This window comes from Mastomys coucha, unplaced genomic scaffold (assembly GCF_008632895.1).
Source record: "Mastomys coucha isolate ucsf_1 unplaced genomic scaffold, UCSF_Mcou_1 pScaffold23, whole genome shotgun sequence".
Classification (NCBI taxonomy): domain Eukaryota; kingdom Metazoa; phylum Chordata; class Mammalia; order Rodentia; family Muridae; genus Mastomys; species Mastomys coucha.
This window is the reverse complement of record NW_022196906.1, coordinates 101,236,467-101,259,216: the sequence shown is the minus strand read 5'-3', so window position 1 is coordinate 101,259,216 and position 22,750 is coordinate 101,236,467. Positions and strand designations below refer to the sequence as shown.

Here is a 22,750-nt window from a genome sequence, read left to right as displayed (position 1 = left end):
TCTTCTCCCCATCGCCCCTTCTCTTCCACTCCCAAGGATGACGGTAAAGCGCCACACTGATGCGTTTCAAGAGTCCTCTTTATTTTGAAAAAGGAAGAGGGTCTCCACATCCGGCCCTTGCTTACACCCCCCCACCCCAACCCTGTCTGCCAGTTTGCTGATGCTGTGGCCTGGTCCTCCCCGTATTCGCTGGGTGGGACAGGAAGTGAAGAGTCTTCGCTTGTGTGTAGTGGTTTGCAGCTCTACTTGACTCAGCCGTGTTCCTCACCAGGGAAATTTGAGGTCTGACAGGGGCCAGACCCTGTCCCTGAAGCTCAGAGTCACATTCTGGGTGCGCTTTTCCGTCAACCCTCAGCAGCTACGGCCTTCACTTGGCTCTGTCACCTTGGGCTGCTAGAACACACGTCTTTCCGTGCTTCTCCCAGTGCTTGACTTGACACTCTCTGCAGCGGGGTGGGTTTGCAAGACAGTGACAGGGCTTGTGGGAGGACCCAGGGTTGGAGCTTAGGGGGAACTAAGGTCCCAGGGTTGCCTCACCTGCTGCAATACCACACAGTCTGGCATCTGGAGCAGCGCTTGGAGGCCTCTGCATGGCAGTAGGCACAGCGGGGCCTCTCTGGAGCTACTGCCTCCAGGACATCCAGCCGGTAGGTTTCTGCCCACCTGGGGGAGGAGTCAAGAAGATATGAATGAACCTGGCAGGGGGGCGCACCGAAGCTCTCCCTTCCCTTCTTCGTCATGTGCACGTGACTTCAGCCACGTGGTAAAGTGGACTTTACCTCTGTGCTTGTTGACGAAGGTCCTTCTCCGAGAGTCTGAATACATGCTGAAGCTGGTGCTTGGCAATAGACTGCCACTTGCCTTTGTTCTCTCGCTCCAGCCGATCCCAGATTTCCGGGATCTAAGAGAGTGTAATGGAGACAGGGAGGAAGGAGCCGGAAAAGTGGACCATGGTCCCAAGCACTCAACTTTCTAGGGCCTTACCTGTTCTAACACTAGGTCCTTCTTAGGGGGCTGCGTTTCAACCAGGGCCAGGTGGGCCAGGAAACCCTTCAGATCGGCAAGGTTGGGCAGCTGGTCAAGCAGGGTGTCGGTGAGGAAGGCCTGAAGCTGCGAGGGATCCAGGGAAGGCCATTGGGAAACTGTTCCTAGCCAGAGGGCCAAGGGACAGGAAGTCCTGAAGTTGGGCTGAGAGTACTTGGACGGTTTGCACCTTACCAGCTCCCTCCCCTGTCTTGCCTGAAGCCCAAGTTGTGGAAAGAGGACAGGGATAGGCAGGGATGCTATGGAGGTGGGGCAGGGCAGGGGGCAGTGGGGATGGGCAGGGCCATTGAGTTCTCCACCTTAAGCAGCTGTCCCTTGGCAAAGCTTGTAAGGCAGTAACGGGTTCGGGCCTCAGGGCTGAGCAGTAGATTGTACAGGGCGATCCATACTTGCCCATCCAGCTTGTTGAGCTTTTGCTGCTCTGAGGGGGCCACTGTCTGCCATCGGCCATTCTCAAAATGCTGCAGCTTGCCTGGGGAGGAGAACGAGCTCACTAGATGCCGGTGTTGTATTCTTTTTGAGAGTGTGTTGTTGTCCAGAGAACTGTCCACTGCCTGGCAAGGTTAGAAAGCCTGGGCCACCAGACATGTTGGACACAAGGTTGAGTTTTCAATAAATGACTCACAGGACTTGTCTACCTCAGAGTCAAACTCTAGTCCTATCTTGGGTGAGGTATCCTAGAATCCATTGATCCTGAAGGATGTTCTGGAAGCAGCCAGTTACCGTCTTAGGCAAGTGGGGAAGAGCCTTACCTCCCTCCCGCCGGCTCCAGGGACTGTGCTCCAGCAGCTCCACCAAGAGACAGGGCAAATTGTGAGTAGTTAGCATTCGGTTCAGTGTGCTCAGAGAAAGGCTAGGGATAGGGCCGAAGGGTGGTCAGCACAGGCTACAGGCCAGGACGTGCAGCCCTCTATTGCCCGCCCCCAGCCCTGGAAGGTGACCCACCTATCCACACAATCTGTGATGTAGCGAAGCACGGAGAGGGCTTTCAGGGAGATCTCAAATTCCATCACCTCTGCCTGCTTCTGCAGTTCCTAATGGTGGGGTGGGGAACAGGCACACAGTATTCACCCTGCCTGTGGAGGCCGCACAGGCACACAGTATTAGCCCCACCTGTGGAGGCCGGAGAGAACTCACATGGAGATTTTGCTAAGTCCAGGAAACCTTAGCTTACTTGCATAGGGGAACTGTCCTGGAACCGTTCTTCTTCAGACAGGTCACCTCGGCCTTTCCGGGCCACTAGCAGTATCAGCTTGCGGTGGCAGTAGTCTACCAGGTCCAAGACCTTGTCATCTGCTGACTCACACACCTCCTGGAGGGGAAGGGTTCAGGGAGGGAATATTTCTGGGGTTTGATGCCCTCCCCAACAGACATAGCCCACCAGCCTCTGGCCTGCAGAGTAGCCTCTTGCAGGGAGAGTGTTTCACCTTGTGGAAGAACACGGTCTCTAGGAGATTGATGATGGAGGCCTCGTGGTGTACCTGTGGAAGAGGACGGGGCTAGGCTGAGAGGGAGAGACAGGGGCTATTAACTATCTTTCGTGGCTCAGGACTCTGAGGGCACAGCTCACCACCATGTATATGGGGAAAGTATTCTGGGGCTTGAAGTCCTCTAGCCGGCACAGCACGGGGAACACCTTCTGTTTCCACATCTCCACTGCAATCAGCTCCTCCACCAGCGTTGGGATCTGTGAAGGGCAGGGGAGGAGCAGGGGTTTTAAATGGACTTGGCCTCTCAGCTCTCCAGTCCTGGTGGCTTTAGCCCAGCCTAAGTCTCCAACTCTCTTGGGTTTCCACTGAACGACCTTCACTGCCCCTCTTGCACCTTACCCCACCCTCCATCCAGGGATCCCCCGTTTTAGGGCAGCTCTCCTCTTCCTGTCCTTACTCTGGTCTTTGCCACCTGGCCTCTCTTACTGAGGCTCTTTACTGTGCCCTGTTCCCAGACAACCCCTGCTCCCCAGCTCTGCCTTTCTCTTGCAGGGGACCTAGCGCAGCGGACCTTGGCTCAGCCTCCAGCCAGGCATCTTTCCTGGCTTCTACTTTCTCCTTGTGTGTCAGAAAGGCTACCTTCCTCCTTAGGGAGGGTCTCTTTGGCCTTAAAGTCAATTCAGGCTCATGTCCGCACTCCCCCTGGAGCCTAGGATCCATGGCTATCTCCCTAACTAGCGCTCGAATCCACTGAGAGTACTATAGGAAATGTCGTCAGCCAGGTATAGTGAGGCATGCCTGTAGCCCCGACACTCAGGAGGCAGAAACAGGAGGGCCGTCTGGGCTACAGGTCAACGCTTTATCTCAAAATAAAACAAACATATTTGTCTTCCCCACTAAGGAATGACAGGTGTACAAGATCAGAAGGAAGAATAGGTACTGCCCAGTGTTCCGGAGAGGTACAGTAGGAAAGCAGGAATCCTGCCTGGGACCTGGACGTACCTTCCCATGAGTAACCAGCAGTTCCTGGATGGGCTCAGCCTGGCTGACAGTTGCATCAAGGATGGCCTGCATGTTCAGCTTCTCCAGGTTCTCATGCTGCTTATTCCACCTGCCCCCGAAGGGATGTGTGTACATTGGGTGTCCAGATGTGCAACGGGAGTAAGGGTGGGGCTGGATCCTCCTGAAAGCCTACCATGCAAAGATCTTGTCCTGGGGCCAGAGGGGCATCCGGAGCCATACGCTTCTATCCCAGAGAGCTTTGCCTACCCACCTGGAGGCCCCTCCACACTGGCAACCCCTTCTCCAATGTTAGTTCCAGGCTCCTCCACCAAACGACCAGGTGACTCCACCTGTGGCAGCTGCCTTACCCTTCAGATCCCATCTCCCGAACCTGGAAGCTGCGCAGGCCCCGCACCAGCACCTCAGCCTCCCCAGGCAGCAGCAGCTCCAGGTCACCCATGCCAGGCGCCAAGATTCCTTTGGTTTCAGGAAGCAGTCGGAATGGGGAAAACTGAAACACTTAGGATGAGAGAGTCCAGCGGCAGGACCAAAGTCTTGGGATGGGACAGTTGCTAAGCCGTTGGAGCGCGTTGAGTCCTCGTCGCCATGGAAACGAGGGAGCTTGGCGCCTGCGTAGTTTCTTCCCGATACCCACTCTTGCCACGCCCACCTCACAGCCAATAAGCAGCCCCAAGCGCGAGACCCACTCGCCACACCTCCCCAGGGCTTGCGCAGCTGCGTCTCGGATCCTCACCAACTCCTGCAGCTGCACTGTCTTAGCCCCTCAATAGGGTAGCTACAGCGGTCTCAGCAGCAGCCGAGTCCTTCTTTTTTTTCTTTTACTTTATGACACAGGCTGGCGGGGAACTTCCTATTTATACCGAGCTGGCCTTCAAGACAAAGAGCTCCACGGCCTCTGCTCTCTTTAGTGCTGAAATTAAGGCATGCGTTACCATGCTCAGGCCCGCAGCCAGAGTCCTAATGATGTGCAACTAACATTCCTCCCTCGAGGATGGCGCTGGCACCCAAAATACTAGACCACAGCGACTTACCAGCTGCTCTGAAGAACTACCTCTCACCCTCTCTCCTACCCCCCACGCCCGTGCTTCAATTTTTGTCCCACCCTCTTTTATTTTAAAACTGTTTGTGTGTGAGCCATTTTCCCAGCACCCCCTCCTCTTTATTTGAGACGGAGTCTCGTTATATAGCCAAGACCGACAAGGTGCTCACTATAGAGCCAGGGTTGGTTTACATTTTCCTTCTTCTTGGTCAGCTTCCCAAGTGGTGGGGATTCAGGCGTGCGCACCACCGTGCTTGTTTTCTATGTTCCAACCTCATGGGCTTTCCCCGAGTTCCTCATACAGCCTTTCTGAGATGGGGTCTGACTATGTCGCCCAGGCTGGCTTTAACTCTACATAGTCCAAGCTGTCCTTGAACTTGAACCAATTCTCTGTGTCAGCCTCTGTAGTGTTAGCATTGCGAGCATGTGCCACCACGTTTGGCTTTTGCCTTATTTCTTCTGGAATAGTCTTACTCGTCCAAGGTTCAGCTCAGTTCACCCAGACCTTCCTGGGCCATCTACTACAGAGCAGTTTTCGCTCCTGTCCCAATAGATTATATCCATCTTATCTGATTCTAGTTCTTCTGGTTTACAGGCCAGAGCAGTGCTCGTAGCTGAGTACTTGCCTGCCTAGCATGCATAAAGCCTTGGCTTCAATCCCCAGGACTGCATATGTGGGGCATGGGAACATAAACCTATAATCCCAATACTCAGGAGACCAAGGTAGGAGAATCAGAAGTTCTAGCCAGGAGGGTCCAGGCCAAGTATAAGAGCCTGTCTCAGCTCCACCATGTATTCACTACCAAACAAACAAACAAACAAAATCATTAAAAATCTGGATGTGGCCAGGCATTCCAGTGCCCACTTTTAATCCCAGCACTCGGAGGCAAAGGTAGTCAGCTCTCTGAGTAGGCCAGCCTGGGCTATGTAGTGAAACTCAGGACAGCCAGAGTTACATAGTGAGACCCTGTCTCAAAAAATCAACCTCCTGCCAGGCAGTGGTGGTGCACGCCTTTAATCCCAGCACTTGGGAGGCAGAGGCAGGTGGATTTCTGAGTTCGAGGCCAGCCTGATCTACAGAGTGAGTTCCAGGACATCCAAGGCTATACAGAGAAACCCTGTCTCAAAAAAGAAAAAACAAAACAAAACAAAACAAAAAATCAACCTCCTTCATCCCTCAAAAACAAAACAGAACAAAGCAAAAAACAAACAAAACCACTTGGCCTGCTTATTGACACTTCTGTCCACTAGATGGCGCTCCAGCCAGCCCAGGCCAGTTGGCATGGCTTTCACATTCACTTGTCTTTAGCTGTTGGCTGAGGCAGTACTCAATACTCCACAGGATGAAATGCATGACTTTATTTACAAAACTGAGACTCACCCTCCAGACCATATGTACTAGCCTACTTGTCTAGCCCCCGTGGACCAAGGAGGGCTTAGGAGGGGCAAGTAGCCATAGTAATATGTTCCAGCCAGCCAGCCAGCCAGCCAGCCAGCCTCACTTCCAACAGATGATGATGTTGGGGTCGTTTTCTAGCCGCTCGTCCAGCTCATGGTAGCTCATGCCTGGGGGGTATGAGCAAGGCAAGGTCAGCAGCCCTGGCATGGCCAGTGAGCCCTCACCTCCCAGCCCGCCTGCCTGCCTGTCTCCACCTGTCTTGCAGCAGATCTCATCATAGCTGTGGCAGCCCGTGTAAAGCCGGGCAGGGTGGCTCCGCTCCTCCCGAGACACTCGGACTGGATATTTCTGTAGTCTCCGGATGAGGTTCTTCATAAGCCCAAACTGGATCAGCTTCCTGGGTGATTGTGGGGGAGAGAGTTGATATTCCAGATGCACTAACCCTTTGGTACGTTATGGGGTAGAGAGGCCTCCAAGCACACCATCTGCCGGGTCTAGCAGGCTACATACTTCTACTCTCAGGGAACCCCTGCTTTCTATTTGATTCAAGGCTCTTCCAGAGAGACCCAAGATAGTCCAACCCTCCATGCCTGAGAGTGCCCGTCTGACCTTTCATCAACATGTTGTAACTGCTGAGGGTGGCGGCCGATGAGGTCTCGGACAGTGGTGCCAGGGCTCAGGCTGCAGTATAGCTGGAACACATCTCGGAGACTGGCCCTTTTGTGTCCTGTGGGTGCCAGGGTTAGCTTCCTGCGTGGTCCTGTCCTTCCCAGATTAGTCTCCCCCAGGGACTGCCATTACCTTGCTTGGTGACGTAGGACAGACATGCCTCTTGCAGGGACTTGTCATCTACCAGGTCCTGGACTTTTGGTGTTGGGCAATACACATTGGAGTACTAGAACACAGCAGGGGTCACAAGGGCCTGAGTGATGTGCTTGGGAGTCTGGCTTGATCTGGCCCAGTCATATGGTTCACATTTTACTTAACTGCATCCCAGACTCACCTACCTGGAGGATGGATACCAGTGTCACAACACCATAGTACCTAGGGGGAAAAGATCCCTGCTTAGCTTCCAGACAGCAAGCCTTCCGACCCTCCTACTCAGCATCCCTTGGCTCTCCTCGGGCTCCATGATAGGCATTAATTCTATCTTCACTCACAGCAGGTTCTGAATGGCAATGCGCACCAGGTTGAGCTCCACATCTGCCTCAGCGGAGATCTTCTGGACATGGCGAAATCCATCAATATAGGGGAGGATCTGTATAGAGCAAGGCAGGGTCAGCAAGGATGACCCAAGACTAAGGCTGTGGACTCCCCCGCAAGATGGTAATCCCTAAGAGAGGGCTAGCACACCTGCTGTGTGGTAAGGTCCCACTGCGAGCTGAAGAAATCCTCTTTGTCCTTTGTAAACACAGGCACATCATACTCCTGCGCAACAGGAGGGTCAGGCCGCTGCTCAATCACCTTCAAGTGGATGGTGTTGGATTCATCTGCAGGGGACCCCACCCGCATCCTCAGTGTCATCTGTCCCATGGAACCCTCAATTACTATCTAAATCTCCCAGCATGAGGTGGATCGTGCGAAGATCATTATTCCTCTTTTATAGAGCGAGAAATCGAGCTCCAGAGAGGGGGACGAATGTAGCCAAGAAGAAGAGCTGAAGAGCTCTGCTGGCTGCTCCCCTAACCCCAGCCCCATTGTACCCTGGACCCTCAGATGTCATTGTGTCAACCATGGCTATTTCCTGCCCACCGGCTTATTTAAGAACCTTCTCCTCCTCCAGCTGTGTTCATGTCTGCTACTTCCCAACCTTCCTTTGTTATCTGCCATCCTGGCAGAAGCGGCCGTACCGATGGGCAGAGTGCACCGGCCAGAGGCATTTAGCTCTTCCAGTAAGATGGTCATGATGGGCACCAGCTTCTGCTTGCTCTCCTCAGAGGATACAAAGCTGCTTTCAAGCTGGATAGAACATGGACAGCACGGTGAGTGAGGACCCCTCAAGCTCCCGGTTGGGCTGGCAGCTCTCTGAGCTAGCCGCTGGAGGCTGGGGATTAGAGACCCAGGAACTCTTTCCCCACCTGTGCCCACCACCCACCCACTCACCCACCCACCCACCCAGGCTCTTCTTGCTGCAGACCTCCAGTGTGGTCAAGTAGCCGGCCAGCTTTTTCACGATGGGTTCCAGGGCACACGTCTTAGCCTGAGCGTCACACACGAAGCCCAGGTTGAAGAGGAGAGCATTGCGGCTGTACTTCTTGTGTTCAATGCACACGGGGCAGCCTATCAGCTTCTTTTCCATGGCTGTGCTGGATGGGTACAACAGAGTCAGCCTGCCCACCCCCCATGGGTACAACAGAGTCTTCCTGCCCTCCCCCTTTCCCGAGCCAGGCCGGGACCCCTTTGCTCCCTCCCAACTAAGGCCTCACACAGTGATAAGCTTGTTCTGTAGCTCGGGCTTGGTGATGATGTACACCTGGACCGTGTCAAACAGCTCTCGAGAGATGAAATCCTCAGGGACCTAGAGAAGGCAGCGGTGAGAATTCCCTCAGTGAACCCGGACCGGGCGGTTTTCACATTCCAGGCAAGCACAAGTCCCTCTCCTGTTTTCTCCCCCTTATCCACCCAGTAGACTACTCTGTGCTTCCAAACACATGCTACGCTTTGGCAGGCAGCTTCCTTGGCTTTTGAGTTCACTGTTCCTAATACCTTTTTACACTCGCCTGACTTTTATATATCATGTGTCTCAGTCCCGTGTTTCTCTTGGGCCATCTAAACCTTCATGAGGCCTACCACCTCCCCGAAACCTATAGCTTGATTCCGTTTTGGGGACAAAACTCCTTCCCCACACTAGAAATTGGAGACCTGGGTCTGTGTTCCCTCTCCACTCAAGGTTATCTGTGAATGGAATTGTCATGCGTGGATGAACAACAACCCCTCCAGGCGGCCAGCTGAGCTCCAGAGAGCATCCCTCCCCTCGCCTAGTCCCAGGAGTGTGGAAGGCACCTGATAGGTAATTTTGGGTCCCAGCGTTGGGTGGAACTCGCTGAAGAATATGCATTCGATGCGGCAGCTGCTGCCCATGGCGCTGTCTGGACCCAGGTGTGTAATTCCTGTTTTTCGTGTGGTGGTCGCCCCCACGCCTTGGAATACCTGTCAAAAGAGAAAGAGGCCTGGCTAGGTCACACAGGTTTCTGAGCACAAACCAAAAGAGCCGTCAACTCAACAGCGCCTGCGCAGGGCAACTCAGGGGGCGTGGCTGCCGCTGGATGGGATGGGAGGGGGCTTGTCCCAGGAAGTCTTAGGAGGGTAGACATCGCACCCGGAAGTGAAGTGCCTCCGTAACGGAGCGGTGGCGCGGCTGCCGGGCCCGGGGGTCCAGTTTATTTTGGAGGAAGTCACTGCGTCGAACTTGAGAAGCAGGTGAGGAAGGCAAAATACTACGGTGAAGGTACAGCGTGCCAAGTGCACACGGGGAGGCAATGTGCAAAGAGATTCACACTTAGGTAGGGAAGCAGTTGGGAAATACAATTCCCGTAGTGCCCCACGCCTTCCGTTCCGGCTAACGATGACGTGCTGCATTCTGGGATTTGTAGTCTTCCTCTCCCCACTTGGAAGGCGTGCTCAGTACCACTTCAAATACAGGTGTTTGACAGGTAGACTCTGCTAAGTTGGGACTGTTGGTGCCGGCACTGCTCTGCTCCTGTCATAACTTCTCCGGGAAAAGGTGCCATTTCTGCCCCGAATTACTGTCCCCAGTGAGAAGCGTGGACAGTGGGCACGCTTGCCAACGCCTACGATGCTTTCAGGCTGTGCAGCTATCGGCTGGGCTGACCATGGCCCTCTCTGTGGAGACGGAGTCGCACATCTACCGAGCTCTGCGCACTGCCTCTGGCGCTGCAGCCCACCTTGTGGCGTTAGGCTTTACCATCTTTGTGGCTGTGCTTGCCAGACCTGGCTCCAGTAAGTAGAATTCATAGTCGACTTCTCTTGGGGAACGGGGCAGTAGGGAATGATGGGCGTAACTCCCGGGGACAGGATTGACTGGCTGAGGAATATTCTCTGTTGAAGGTATTTAACCTCCTGGGTAGAGCAGATCAGTATGGGAGCTCTGCAAGCCTGGGCAAGCTTTAGAGTACATGGCTTCTCTTTCTTTGACTTGGCATTTCATTCCTGACTTGTGGGGATGCTGGAGGGAGCCGCCAGAGGAGTGGCAGAGCATGCTTTCTGTCCCAGGAAGGGAATAGGGGGTGGGTAAGATGAGCTTGTTACAAGATGGGGCTCCCATTTTGACACCTCCTTAGGTAATGGAGGGGCTGCGCATATCCAGTCTATAGAGACCAGCGTGCTGGTTTCTTTTCCCCTCAGACCCATGAGGCATCCTTTTCTCATTCCAGGTCTGTTTTCCTGGCACCCCGTTCTTATGTCTTTGGCTGTAAGTAGTGAGTCTTTTAGTGGTAGAATGTGGGCATGGGTGGTGACCCTCAGAATTCTTGTGGGCATTTAGTGCCAATTTAGAGGAGCTGCATGCTCCCACTACTACTTCTGACATATATCTGAGGCTTGAAAAACAGTACTTACGACCCAGTACAAACAGGTGAAGCTTACCCAAGCACAGAAGGGCAGCTTCTCTCACCTCCAGCTAGGAAGCTGAGAAATGGCATTTAGAGGTTGCTCTGTTCCTAAGAACCTTAATTTATGGTGATGCATCTAATTGTCCCTGAAACAGTGCACCCATGTGGCCAGCTCTTGCCAAGAAATTGTATCCTGCCCCATGGGACTGAAACAAAGCTTGTGAATCATTTATAACTGCCACGTCTCAAACCTTGTTTGCTGGGTCGTGTAGCCGAGGTGACATTTTAGAAAAGCACCTAGGAAGAAGTCTGGAGAGGCGGCTCTCCTTAAGTACTTGGGGCAGCCGTCTTGTGCCACACAGGGCCTTCTGTCTCACCAAATGCATTTTGTCCTCGGGGGAAGGGCATGGAAGGGGGCTGCCCCATTGTGGAGGGTAAGGACTGAGAGTTCACTTGAGTTTCTCTGTCTTCTCAGTTCTCCTTCCTGATGACTGAGGCACTCCTGATGTTCTCTCCTGAGAGTTCGCTGCTGCGGTCCCTCTCACGGAAGGTCCGCGCACGCTGCCACTGGGTGCTCCAGCTGCTAGCCCTACTCTGTGCTCTGCTGGGTCTAGGTCTTGTCATCCTTCACAAAGAGCAGCTTGGCAAAGCACACCTGACCACTCGACATGGGCAGGCGGGGCTATTAGCTGTGCTGTGGGCAGGTCTGCAGTGTTCAGGGGGCGTGGGGCTGCTCTACCCCAAGTTGCTGCCCCGATGGCCTCTGGCAAAGCTGAAACTCTACCACGCCACGTCTGGGTTGGTGGGCTACCTGCTGGGCAGTGCCAGCCTCCTGTTGGGCATGTGCTCACTGTGGTTCACTGCCACTGTCACTGGTGGTGCCTGGTACCTGGCTGTGTTGTGCCCCATCCTCACCAGTTTGGTAATCATGAACCAAGTGAGCAATGCCTACCTGTACCGCAAGAGGATCCAACCATGAGCACTTGCCAGCTGTTAGGAACCTGGATTTGCACCTCCAGCATAGGACCAAGAGCTGGGAATGTGTTGGACTCTCACAGCTGACTGGGTCAGGGGACATTTCAGGTACTAGAGCACTCAGGGGTAGCTCTGTGGACATTTCTGCTCCTCATGCTAGAGTGTCTCCAATTTCTTGCTGTCAACCCAGGGGAGCATGGATCATGTGTCTGGATGAAGTTGGGGTTGCAACAGTCTCCCCAGCAGCCATACAGCTTATATTTGTACTGGTATGTCCAGAAATCATGGAGAAAAAAAATAAACAAACCAACCAACCCCTGGAAACCTACTGGGAGGGGCAGCACCGAGTTGGGGATGGTTCTTGATAATGCGTCGTTGTGAGAAAATGGTCAGCTGGGTAAGGTGGGGACCCTCCTCGTGTGGGGTCCTGAAAACCTGCTGTGAAACTTCCTCTGACCCGCAGTGCATTGGGAGCCTACATGTGGACGGCACAGCTGCTTCCAGCTAACTGTGCTGAAATCTGGAGACTTCAGCCAGTGACAGGAGATGGATACACAGGGCACAACTTAGGGGTTGAACTTAGGGCACATGGTCAGTTGTGGGGGACGGGTGGATCTCTGTGAGCTCCAGGCCAACCAAGGCTACATAGTAAGATCCTATCTCAAAAAGGAAAAAGAAAGTGGAATCATGAACAAGAGAAACTTGCCTTTTGTTTTTGAGACAAGGTTTCAAGTCTCTCAGGTGGGCCTCGAACTCACTATGTGGCCTAGAATGATACCCAACGTCAGTCAGATGCTCCTGTTGCACCTCAGTGCTGGGATTGTAGGTGTGTTGTGTATGTACCACATGTGTACATACCATGCCCCATTTACGTAGTGCTGTGATGCAAACCTAGAACTCTGAAATGCTAAGCAAGTGCTCTGCCAACAGAGCTGCACCTTCAGCCCCTAGTTTTTGTTTTTTCGAGACATGGATTATAGATATGTACCACCATGCCCTGCCTAAGGCCAACGCCTAATGATGGAGAGGCCTTCAGCTGTCAGGTCCACTGGCTCAGGGTCTCTCTAATAATTAGACTGAGGAGAGGAAAAAGGAGAAAGGGACTAAGGTGATGGCGCAGGCAAGACTGCCCAGCAGCAGGTGTGTACTAATAGACAAGAGGTGCGGGCAGTGAGATTCTTAGCCATCCAGAGCCTGGAACTGAGCCCCAGGACCCAGAAAACACATTTAACTTTGCATCGGAGAAAGATCATCGAGCTGCACAAGGTGGCCTGATGGAGCCCAAGAGCCACACCTCAAAGAACTGCTTTATTGATACTGTGAAGCTGGGCTTGGCTGCCAGCTCAGGTGGTCCTGTAGAAAATACCTGGGAGCTGTGGCAGCCCCGGCTAGGCACGGTTGTCACTGCCACAGCAGAAGGGTACAAGAAACCCTAATATGAATGCAGTCTGGGGGTGGGCAGGGATGTGCAGACCCACACTGGCTGGGTCCCCAGAACATTTTTGGCAAACACAAATCCTTGCCTTGGCTCAGGGCTGTTGGCAACCAGTTTCAGACGTAAGGGCTGGCCCAGGAGCCGTGGCACCAGTGTCCCTGCAACCACTTCCTTGGTGAGGAATTGTACCTGCTGAGATACAATCTTACTGCAAATAGGGGTCTGGACTGGCTGATGTCAGAGGCCCCATTCTCTGGAGTCGGAACCAGGTAGCAACAAGGGCCCTGTGTTAGTGTTGTCAAGACCCAGCAGAAGGCCACAGGAACCCCCAGAAGACCCTCTTCCCTCTCCTCAGAGCAGTCAGTGCTCTGCAGTAGCTGAGACGGATCGGATCAGGGAAGGCATGGGAGTAGAACTGCACTCAGAGTGGTCTAGAGTAGGGGAGCTGCCTCCAAGGTGATGAGACTGGATTCTGGGATGGGCCCCTTCCCTGGGGGCGTGTGAGCGTCTTCCAAGGGCAGAGGACTGTCCGTTTTTGCCCCAGCTTCCTCTTCGTCATCATCCATGCTGGGCCAGGCTGACTGATCCTCCACTCTCTTCAGCCGCTCATTGAGAGCCTTTAGGGCCAGTTGCCTGGAGCCAGAAGAGAAAAGGCAGGTCACACTGAGTTTGGGAGACCAACACACTCTGCAACCTTCTTCAACAAGGCCAAATCCTCCCACTCAAGAGGTTTGCCTCCAAAACTCCATGTTTCCCATCCTCATGCAGCATCCAGGAGCCTGGATCAGGATCTGCCTTGGCAACTGGAATGAGGACCCAAGGCCTCCGAAAAGCTGAGGCACATGCAGACTGAGAAGGCTTCCTAGATGTTGGCAGCCTACCTACAGGCCAGCCACCACAGACACTCTGAAAGACAGGTAGAAGGAGCTGGGCAGTGGTGGCGCACACCTTTAATCCCAGCACTTGGGAGGCAGAGGCAGGTGGATTTCTGAGTTCGAGGCCAGCCTGGTCTACAGAATGAGTTCCAGGACAGCCAGGGCTACACAGAGAAACCCTGTCTCAAAAAGACCAAAAAGAAAAAGAAAAAGAAAAAAAAAAAAGACAGGTAGAAGGAGTCCTTCTGGGCAGGAGTGGCATGTTTTAGTCCCTAGAAACGAGCCCCGTGTGAGCACTGGTGTCATTTCCAAGGGCAGAGTTGTTTGCTTTTGTGGTACTAGGGGTTAAACCTAGGGCCAGCACTCAGCCACAAGCTATATCCCCAGCCCTTAAAGCAAACAAATACTTTTTTTTTTTTGAGGCAGGTCCAGACTGGCTTCAAGCTAGCTCTGTAGTGCAGGCAGTCCTTGAATCTCCTGTCTCAGCCTCCTGAATAGCAGGGATTAGAGGCCTGGACCACCAGGCTCTGCTCAGGGAAGGGCTCGTGATGAAGCAGCATCGACTTGCATTGCCCTTCCTATGACAATTTTCCTAGAAGGGTTTCCCAAAGCCACCTAGACCTCAGCAGAGCCTGTAGGTGAAACAGCTATGTGGGCAGGCCAGAGAGCAGGGTCTGTTGTCTCCACAGGGTAGACTTTTGCAAGCATCATTTTAAGAAAAGGTGGGAAAATATCCCTGGACATTCTCTTTAGGACAGCCAAGAAGTCTCAAGCTGTAGGGTTCAGAATCGGCCTGCAGTGTGCCTTGGGTGCTTTCCCACACCTTGGACACCGGCTGGAAACTCCTTCAAGGAAGCCGTGCCCTACACACCGAGCTACCCAGCCTCAGTAGAGAACAAGGTTCTAAGTGTTCAGCACTCTGTCCCACAGAAAGTGAAGTGGCCACTTGCAGCTGTTTGCTGTGGATCCTAACAGCTCACCTCTTTGTTAATGCAGGCAGACAAGCCATGCTGTGGCTTTCCAAGATCTAAAATTCCTACCATGCCAAGGAAAAAGGCAGGGAAGGCAGCAGAGACACAGGCACTGAAAACCCCAACCCGCTCTGGCCTGGCCCAGCACCACGCCTTCCCTGTCACTCCACAGGCTACTCTTGGAGATGTCCTTGCCAGCAGTCACTCTGTCACAGGCAGAGACCTCTGTGCAATCCTCCTCTTTCTCCCCTTGTAGCCCTTGGATCTGAGAGTGGCATGCAGCCATCTGACAGTTGTCTGGGGAGTATCACCAACCCCATGTGAGCTAACGTCCACCTCGGGCCAGTCCCCACTCTTCCTTTTCTACCCATGTTCTTGATCCTGGATAGAGGTTTTCTGAATGACCTGCCAACTATCACAATTCAAGACTGCTCACTGGGGCAAGGGCAAGCTCTGGCCCAGCCCCACCTGAACAGCTCTAAGGACAGCTCTGTCCTTAAAAAACTCAGCCCCCTAGCCCATTTCCTCTCCTGAGTAAGGTCAAGAAGGAGTTGTCTTTCGGACACTCCCCCAAAAACTCAAGCTGTAGGGCCCAGAGTTAGGCCTGCAGCATGCCCTGGCTGCATTCCCACACCTACCAGCTGGTAACTCCTTCAAGGAAAGAGTCTACACTTGACTAAAGAGCCTCAGTGGAGAATACACTGAGAGAATTCTTCCACTGAGATCAGGAACGCCTTTTACAGGTGAGCAAAGACAGGGACCCCTGACAGGAATAGGCTGCTGAGAGACTTCCTGGACATGGAGCTGTGGCTCTCCTGGGAGCTGGGAACACTATAAAGAGCCCATAGGTCTTAGAAAGGAAGACCTGAATTCCAAAAGGTTGGCTAAAGGTGTCCAGTGCAGTAAAATTCCTGATGCTGCATTGGTAGGTGATGCAAAGGTCTCTGGCCTGCCTGGTGTGGTCAGCAGGCTCCTGCAGTGGGTCATACAACCTGTCTCTTCCTGTTGGTGACACATCGGAAAGAGGGGTAAATTTAGTAATACCCCAATCACCCTACATTAAGAAGAGAAAGACTTAAGGACAAAGACATCCTTCCCCATCTCCCATCACAGGAGAAATGGATCAACAGTTTCTGTCTCTCTCGGGACTGGTGCTTAGAATTTGGAAATTCTGAGGCAAGACCAAAGGTAACTGGGCATTCTGTAGACAGGTTAAGTGGCCCAAGTTGTGAGATACACATACTAGAGCCCAGAAACCTACACACTGAGTTCCCTCCTCAAGGCCAAAACCTGAATCCTTTTTCTGAAGCCTCCCCCAACACCTGCCTGTAGCCGGCCTCCGTAGAGCAAACACCTCAATGACTGGTTGGTTATGTGACCACACCAATAGTCTTAAGCTAGCCAAGATTTTGGAAAAGTTCCCTGTACCTTCTGCGCTCCGCATCTTGAGGGTCTGTGCCCGGGAGGCTGATAGTGATGGACGATGGTGCTCCCACATCGTAGCGCTTCACTGTCTTCTGGCATATCTTTACTTTCACCAGGAGGCCATGCACCAAGTTCGCTAGCAGCCCCACTACCGGTTGCACGATCTCAGGGAAGAAGGTGGCAAAAGCAAAATGGTCAGCCATATCCCCTCGGCCCCGGCTATGGCGCTGATAGAAGCGAAGATACACCCAACTTGATAGCAGCCCAAAGCCGTAGGAAGCCAGGGCTGGGCTCTGGAGCAGCGTGGCCAACCGGAGCAGTAGCAGCAACGCCAGCAATAGCATGGGAACTACGCTGACGCGGACCTGGGGCACTCGCAGAACCACACAGTCTCCCATAGTTTGCTTGAGGGCTACCAGGACACCACCTAGGAAGCCCAGGGCGCCGTGGATACGAATAGTGAACAGGTAGACCAAGTTGAAGGAAGCCATGTAGGTGAGGAGGTAGGCGAAGGCCCCCAGAAGCCCCACTGACACATTCACCACCGAGAAGAAGATGAGCAGCTCCAAGGCTCCCCAGAGGGGCTCCAGTAATCGCCCGGCCACAACCACTGTGGCCAGGCTAATGGCCACGTCCCACACGTGCTGTTCCATGAGCCCATGGGTGGCCAGGGTCCAGATCCAGAAGTTGGGTGGAAAAAGGTAGCCTGGGGTGACGGCCAGGCAGCCAGTGTCCACGGCGAAGGAAAGCAGATAGAGAAATAGTACCACGGCGCACAGTGCCTTCACCACCACGCTGGCGCTGGCCAGGATGGCCCCCAGATGCTGGCGGGCACCGGGTAGGGCGCGTTGCATCTTCCTGGTGGACGTTGGCTTAAGGGAAGATGAGGAAGGTGGCCTAGGGGCCTCCCCGGGGCCTCGTCCCAGATCAGCCCCGACGGGAGGCCCAGGCCCGGCTACTTCACTGGCTTCTGTTCCGTGGGAAGGCTCTGGTTCCGGTCTGATCCGGCTGTAGTTCCAAAGCGAAGAGAAAGCCTTCTTGCCGGGGACCTGACGTTAGGCCCTGGGTGGCTTGGGCACGCCTGCCTGCCGGTTCCGTCGGCCCAGCGGCCAGGCTAGCGTTGATCTCTAGGCTGGGCTTCCTCCATCCACTCTGAGACTCTGCGATCTGCGAGGACTGGAGCCTTGTTCCGGCCCCAGTCAAGTCCGTTTAGCTCCGGCTGGGCTAGGGTTTAGACTTGACGGTACCTCCTCCCCTCTCCGGGGCCGACAAACAGGGGCGCCGCGCCTGCGCGCCCCCGCCGGCGGCCGCGGCAGTACGCCCTCGGAGCGCTTGCCTTCCGGCTCCTCGGCATGCTGGGATACGGAGTCCTTGAGACCTGGCCGACCGGTTTTTTTCATAGAACCACAAGTCCCAGAAGCCGTGCGCCCGACAGGTCTCGGTAGAGTGTAGAGGCTAGGGCGCTTGGGAGTTGTAGTTTTCAGGACTTACCTCCAGTGCTTAGGAGTTAGGGAAGTGGAGACCAGTATCCCCGATGTGGCAAAGTGAGGTGTTCAGTGGGCGGGTTCAAGAGGCAGCACCGAGCCGGACAGTGGTGGCTCACGCCTTTAATTTCAGGACCTGGAAGGCAGAGGCAGATGGATTTCTTAAAGGTCTTTTTTTTTTTTTAAGACTTATTTATTTCATGTATGAATATACTGTGGCTGTTTTCAAACATACCAGAAGAGGGCATCCTATTACAGATGGTTGTGAGATGTTGCTGGGAATTGAACTCAGGACCTCTGGAAGAGCAGCCAGTGTTCTTAACCCCTGAGCCATCTCTCCAGCTCCAGACGGATTTCTTAGTTCGTGGCCAGCCTAGGACAGAGCCAGGGCTACACACGCTTGCTCAGTTCTTTGGAGGAGATTGGCTCTATGTATGACTTGTACAGGTACAACAGTGTTTTTGAAAGTGGGTACAAAAGAATGTGACCGGTTCTGATGTGTTGTATCAGTGAGTGTGAACTAACCAGAAACTCCGTCGTCTGGCAAGTGGACCCTTGTTCTGTCATTTATAGTCAATGTGATACTGACCAAGTTCCCTGGCGCAATTTCACGAACCTTAAAAATGATGATGGCAGGCTCTTCCTATCTTAAGGATCAAAGAAGGCTGCTGTGTAAACGGCTTAACATGTTGCGTTGGGTGTTCGTTCACACTGCCCTTGTTCCAGCGAACTGTACTTGCTACGTGAACTTAGACTTTCCACCTAAGGGGACATAAGGGGCAAGACTGTGTTACTTCAGGGACTCTTCTCCCACTTGATTCCACCGGACAGAGAAATCTCCCTTGAGCTGGAGAGATGGTTTAGTGGTTAAGAGCACTGACTGCTCTTCTAGAGGACCCGGGTTCAATACCCAGCAACCACATGGCAACTCATAACTGTAACTCCAGTTCCAGGGTTTCTGAGACCTTCACAGACACACATGCAGACAAAACACCAATGAACATTACATAAAAAAAAAGATTATATATAAGTCTATAAGTGCCAGGTTAGTTTAGGCTCAACTTTACACAACAGTGGCCATCAGCAGGGTGTTTCAGATTTACTTAAAAGTTATTTTATTGGGCTGGAGAGATGGTTCAGAGGTTAAGAGCACTGGCTGCTCTTCCAAAGGTCCTGTAGTTCAATTCCCAGCAACCACATGGTGGCTCACAACCATCTGTAATGGGATCCAGCGCCCTCTTCTGGTATGTCTGAAGACAGCTACAATGTACTCAGAAACATTTAAAAAAAAAGTATTTGGGGAGCTGGAGAGATGGCTCAGTGGGTATGAGCACTGACTGCTGTTCCAGAGGTCCTGAGCTCAATTCCCAGCAACCACATGGTGGTTCGCAACCATCTGTAATGGATCTGATTCCCTCTTCTGGTGTCTGAAGACAGCTGCAATGTACTCATATATATAAAATAAATAAATAATTCCTTTAAAAAATATTTTTAAAAAAGTTATTTTATTTACATGTATGTGTGTCTTTGTCTGTATATACCATTAAATGTGCAGGTCACAGAGGCCACAGAATGTTGGGAGCTGGATTTCTGAGCCACCAGATGTGCATGCTGGGGTAAGAACATGCAGTATTAACCATGGAGCCATCTCTCCAACCCTGAGATTTTTGTTGTATATATATTTTTAAATGTGCATACTTTAAAAATGTGATTAGTTATATGATAAGGGACTTTATTATGAAATCCCTTTCAGCTACTGATCTCAGTACAACTCCCTGTGTGTTCAAAACTACCTTTCACCTTTTATTTTTGTCTGGGGTTAGGGTTCCTACTATATGCCATATCCCAGTGTTTGTTAAGTTTGACTTAGCAAATCAAAATACAGAGTCACGGGGCAGTGGTGGTTCATGCCTTCAAGGTTGATCTCTGTGAGTTGGAGGTCAGCCTGGTCTACAGAGTTAGTTCTAGGACAGCAAAGGCTATTAAAAAAAAAACAAAACTAAAAACCAAAAAACAAAAAACAAAACAAAACCTCTCTTAGAAAACAAAACCAAAACTAAAAAACAAAAGCCAAAACAAAATAGAGTCAAATACTTAGTCAGATTTGATTTTTGAATAAACAATTTTCAGGATAGGGACATCCCATGCAATATTAGACACACACACACACCAAAACAAAACAAAACAAAACAAAATCAGCTCATTTGTCCCTAAAGAAGCAAGAATAAATTTATTCAGAGTACAGTAACAGCACAGATTATAACGATACACTGTCAGTACTAACCATGGGCCACAGAGGTGACAATAACCAAGTACCAAAAACCCTACTGTTAAAAAATTATCAGAATCTAGGGAGGAAGGAGGGAGCAGGGATTTATTTTTGTTGTTGTTTTTTGTTTTTTTTTTAGGGGGGGGTTGGAGGGGAAACTGGGAAAGGAGATATCGTATGACATGTAAATAAAGAAAATAAATTATAAAAAAAATTATCAGAATCTGGGGCTGGAGAGATGGTTCTGAGGTTAAGGGCACTGGCTGCTCTTCTAGAGGACCCTGGCTTAATTCCCAGCAACCACATGGTGGCTCACAACTATTCGAAACTCCAGTTCTAGTGAATCTGACATTCTCACACAGACAGAAATACATACAGGCAAAACATCAATGCTCATAAAATCAATCAATCAATCATTAAAAAATATATTAGTGTCTGGGTGGTGGTGGTGGTGCGTGCCTATAATCCCAGCACTGGGATGGCTGAGGCAGGAGGATCAAAGCCATTTATGGTGATACAGTGAGTTTGAAGCCAGGCTGGGCCACATGAGACTGGTTCAAAAGAAACAAGCAAACGAACAAACAAATTCACTGCCAATCGGAACTGCCTGGGCTTTGTCTGACAGCCCTACTCCCAACCACCTGTGTGGTTCCCAGGCCCTGGAGCTGTTTGGGGTAGGAGAGTAGTTCAGGTATGAGTTGCTCTAGGTCAGCCCCTGCAGAGGAGCGAGAGGAACCCCGCCACGGCTTATCCTGGAATGTCCTTTGTCACATTTAGTATCAAAGTTTTCCTCCAGCCAGCCCGAAAGACACACACAGTCTCTTTCTGTCTCTCTGTTCTTTCTTTCTCTCTGTCTCTGTCTGTCTGTCTCTCTCTTTGTGTGTGTGCTCCTGTGTGCAGGTGTGTAGTGTGTATGGTGTCTTGAAATGATGTTGTCCTCTATCCCATGCAGCCATGGGTGGCCTGGAATTCAACCTGTAGACCAGACTGTTCTCAAATCAACAGACCCGCCTACCTTGGCTTTCTCAGGGCTGGAACTAAAGGACACTTAGGCACTAAGACTAAAGGACACTGCCATTCTCCACCTTCTATTTTGAGAAGGGACTCTCCTTGCTGAGCCTGGAGCTCATCTGTCCAGCAAGACTATTGGTTTGATGAACTCTGGGGTTCTGCCTGTCTCCACTCTCCAGGCTGCCAACCCCCAGTGCAGCGGTTACAGACCACTGACTGCACCCTGGGCTGAGAAACTGACCCGAGGTCTTCACGCTTGCAGAGCAGGCCCTTTCCGACTGAGACATCTTATCTTCTAGGCCCTGCCGCTTGAGACTTTGGCTGAACTTATTTTTATTTTGTTTTTCAGTTTTGAAGAATCTCATGTAGCTCAGGCTGCCTTAGAACTCCCTGAACAGCTAAGGATGGCCAAGAACTCCTGATCCTCCTGCCTCTACTTCCCTCGGGTGGATTATAGGGCAGGCACCACTACACCCAGCTTTCACTGATTTTCTTGAACTCTTCTCACCTGGTGAGCTAGAAGGCCCTTCTCTTCCCTCATCTGTGCTATGGGAATATACTGGTAACCACACTTAAGATCATGATAAGAACTTAGCCAAATAATTTCCAGGAATGCAGAGTGAATGGCTCTCCTGCCCCAAGACAGTGGCAGAGATGGAGCATCCAATCCAGGACTATCTAGGTTAGTGGCTTAGCTTTCTTCCCATGAAGAGAATCCAAGGGTCAGGCCGGGGAGATGCCCAGTGGGTACAGGCACTTGTTGCCAAGTCTGACAACTAGAAGAACAAAATGGGAGGAGAGAGTGCTTGCAGGCTGTCAGTTTTCCTCTGATAGCTATGCTGGTGCTGCGGCACCTACTGGCAGCCAGGCCAGCCTGGCCTACGTAGGGAGACCTAATTTCCCCTCATCACAGCTTGACTTATGCGCACGCACGCGCACACACACACACACACACACACACACACACACACACACAGAGTCTGTCAAAAGATTTGCAGGAACTATCCTGGCCTCTGACCTCCCTGAATCATGCAAGTCCGCTCTTGCTGGTGGGTGGCCTGATCCTGGCATCCTCTGAGCACTAGCATCTGCCGTGTTGCTCCAGGGGAAGGATCTAGCTGTCTGGTCCTGGTCTGATCACAAGGATGGATCTCAGCCTGACTGAGCATCTTTCACTGGTCTTTTTTTTTTTGGAGTCGTGGCCTTGCCTTGAAGGTCTGGCTGGTGGGATTTTTCCCCCTCTCCCCTTGACAGTTTCTTTCTTAGAGACTTGTGACCTGATATGAAACAAAGTGCTCTGTGCAGGAGCCTCTGTGCAGCTTTTCCTCCTAGCAGAGCAGGGTAGTAGTGCTCAGAGGTCAAAGTCACCTGTGGTCGTAACTACCCAGTCCTCAACCCAAGGCCCACACAGTGGATGGAAACTGGTTTGAAGTGAAAATATGAACATTATTTAATAACTGATCTTCTGTAATAAACCATTTGAAAATATTTTACAAGGAATCACACACACAATATTTTACAAAGTTTCTCGACTTTTTTTTTTGTCGCTGTTGTTTTCCCAACTTGTCTGTACAAAATAGAATACAACCAAAAAAAAAAAAGGGCAAAGGAAATGGCCCCCAAGCCCCCCAGCCCACGGTGAGGGGACAGCTAGGTCAGATGGGTGATGAGAGAGGGTTGAGCCCAGCTGGGGGTTGGACAACTACCTGATGGGGATTGTTTTGTCTGGTTTTGTTTGTTTTTAAACTTAAAATATATATTTATTTTTCTGTATACGTTTGTTTCTTTTTCTTTTTTTT

At 51.9% G+C, this 22,750-nt stretch overlaps 5 protein-coding genes across 11 annotated transcripts in view; 1 reads left to right on the top strand and 4 right to left on the bottom strand.

Moving 5' to 3' along the window:
* Nucleotides 1-60: 60 nt before the first annotated feature.
* Nucleotides 61-4,128, bottom strand: Zmynd10 (zinc finger MYND-type containing 10). Of its 4 annotated transcripts, none has more exons than XM_031343590.1 (12): nt 3,868-4,128; nt 3,477-3,665; nt 2,615-2,731; nt 2,472-2,525; nt 2,219-2,356; nt 1,990-2,078; nt 1,797-1,897; nt 1,344-1,516; nt 985-1,110; nt 780-901; nt 538-663; nt 61-443 (listed from the first exon to the last, which is right to left on the bottom strand). In XM_031343590.1, the coding sequence occupies exons 1-12, from the start codon at nt 3,934-3,936 to the stop codon at nt 368-370; spliced, it is 1,380 nt and encodes a 459-aa protein (XP_031199450.1). In that variant the 5' UTR covers nt 3,937-4,128; the 3' UTR covers nt 61-367. The 4 variants fall into 4 exon arrangements, with proteins under 4 accessions (XP_031199450.1, XP_031199451.1, XP_031199453.1 ...); XM_031343591.1 differs by having other exon boundaries at nt 3,477-3,585; nt 3,845-4,125; XM_031343593.1 differs by having other exon boundaries at nt 3,477-3,585; nt 3,868-4,123.
* A 1,752-nt stretch (nt 4,129-5,880) lies between these two features.
* On the bottom strand, nt 5,881-9,496 carry Nprl2 (NPR2 like, GATOR1 complex subunit). The gene is made up of 12 exons (XM_031344390.1): nt 9,255-9,496; nt 8,939-9,085; nt 8,362-8,453; nt 8,073-8,241; nt 7,786-7,894; nt 7,289-7,425; nt 7,096-7,193; nt 6,943-6,979; nt 6,737-6,830; nt 6,545-6,662; nt 6,190-6,332; nt 5,881-6,102 (listed from the first exon to the last, which is right to left on the bottom strand). The coding sequence occupies exons 2-12, from the start codon at nt 9,014-9,016 to the stop codon at nt 6,035-6,037; spliced, it is 1,143 nt and encodes a 380-aa protein (XP_031200250.1). The 5' UTR covers nt 9,017-9,085; nt 9,255-9,496; the 3' UTR covers nt 5,881-6,034.
* On the top strand, nt 9,202-11,828 carry LOC116072828 (cytochrome b561 domain-containing protein 2). Of its 2 annotated transcripts, XM_031344393.1 has the most exons (5): nt 9,226-9,355; nt 9,578-9,659; nt 9,742-9,895; nt 10,330-10,367; nt 10,982-11,828. In XM_031344393.1, exons 3-5 carry the CDS (start codon nt 9,769-9,771, stop codon nt 11,483-11,485), a joined length of 669 nt encoding a protein of 222 aa, XP_031200253.1. In that variant the 5' UTR covers nt 9,226-9,355; nt 9,578-9,659; nt 9,742-9,768; the 3' UTR covers nt 11,486-11,828. The 2 variants fall into 2 exon arrangements, with proteins under 2 accessions (XP_031200252.1, XP_031200253.1); XM_031344392.1 differs by lacking the exon at nt 9,578-9,659 and having other exon boundaries at nt 9,202-9,355.
* Nucleotides 11,829-12,741: 913 nt separating this feature from the next.
* Tmem115 (transmembrane protein 115) lies at nt 12,742-17,569 on the bottom strand. The gene is made up of 2 exons (XM_031344391.1): nt 16,191-17,569; nt 12,742-13,549 (listed from the first exon to the last, which is right to left on the bottom strand). The coding sequence occupies exons 1-2, from the start codon at nt 17,039-17,041 to the stop codon at nt 13,348-13,350; spliced, it is 1,053 nt and encodes a 350-aa protein (XP_031200251.1). The 5' UTR covers nt 17,042-17,569; the 3' UTR covers nt 12,742-13,347.
* A 4,807-nt stretch (nt 17,570-22,376) lies between these two features.
* The window catches only part of Cacna2d2 (calcium voltage-gated channel auxiliary subunit alpha2delta 2), a 133,221-nt gene continuing 132,847 nt past the window's right edge, over nt 22,377-22,750 (bottom strand). For all 3 annotated transcript variants that reach the window (XM_031343421.1, XM_031343424.1, XM_031343425.1), the window contains one exon: nt 22,377-22,750. This exon is cut by the window's right edge and continues 1,650 nt beyond it. The gene's annotated coding sequence lies outside the window, so the exon portion shown is untranslated.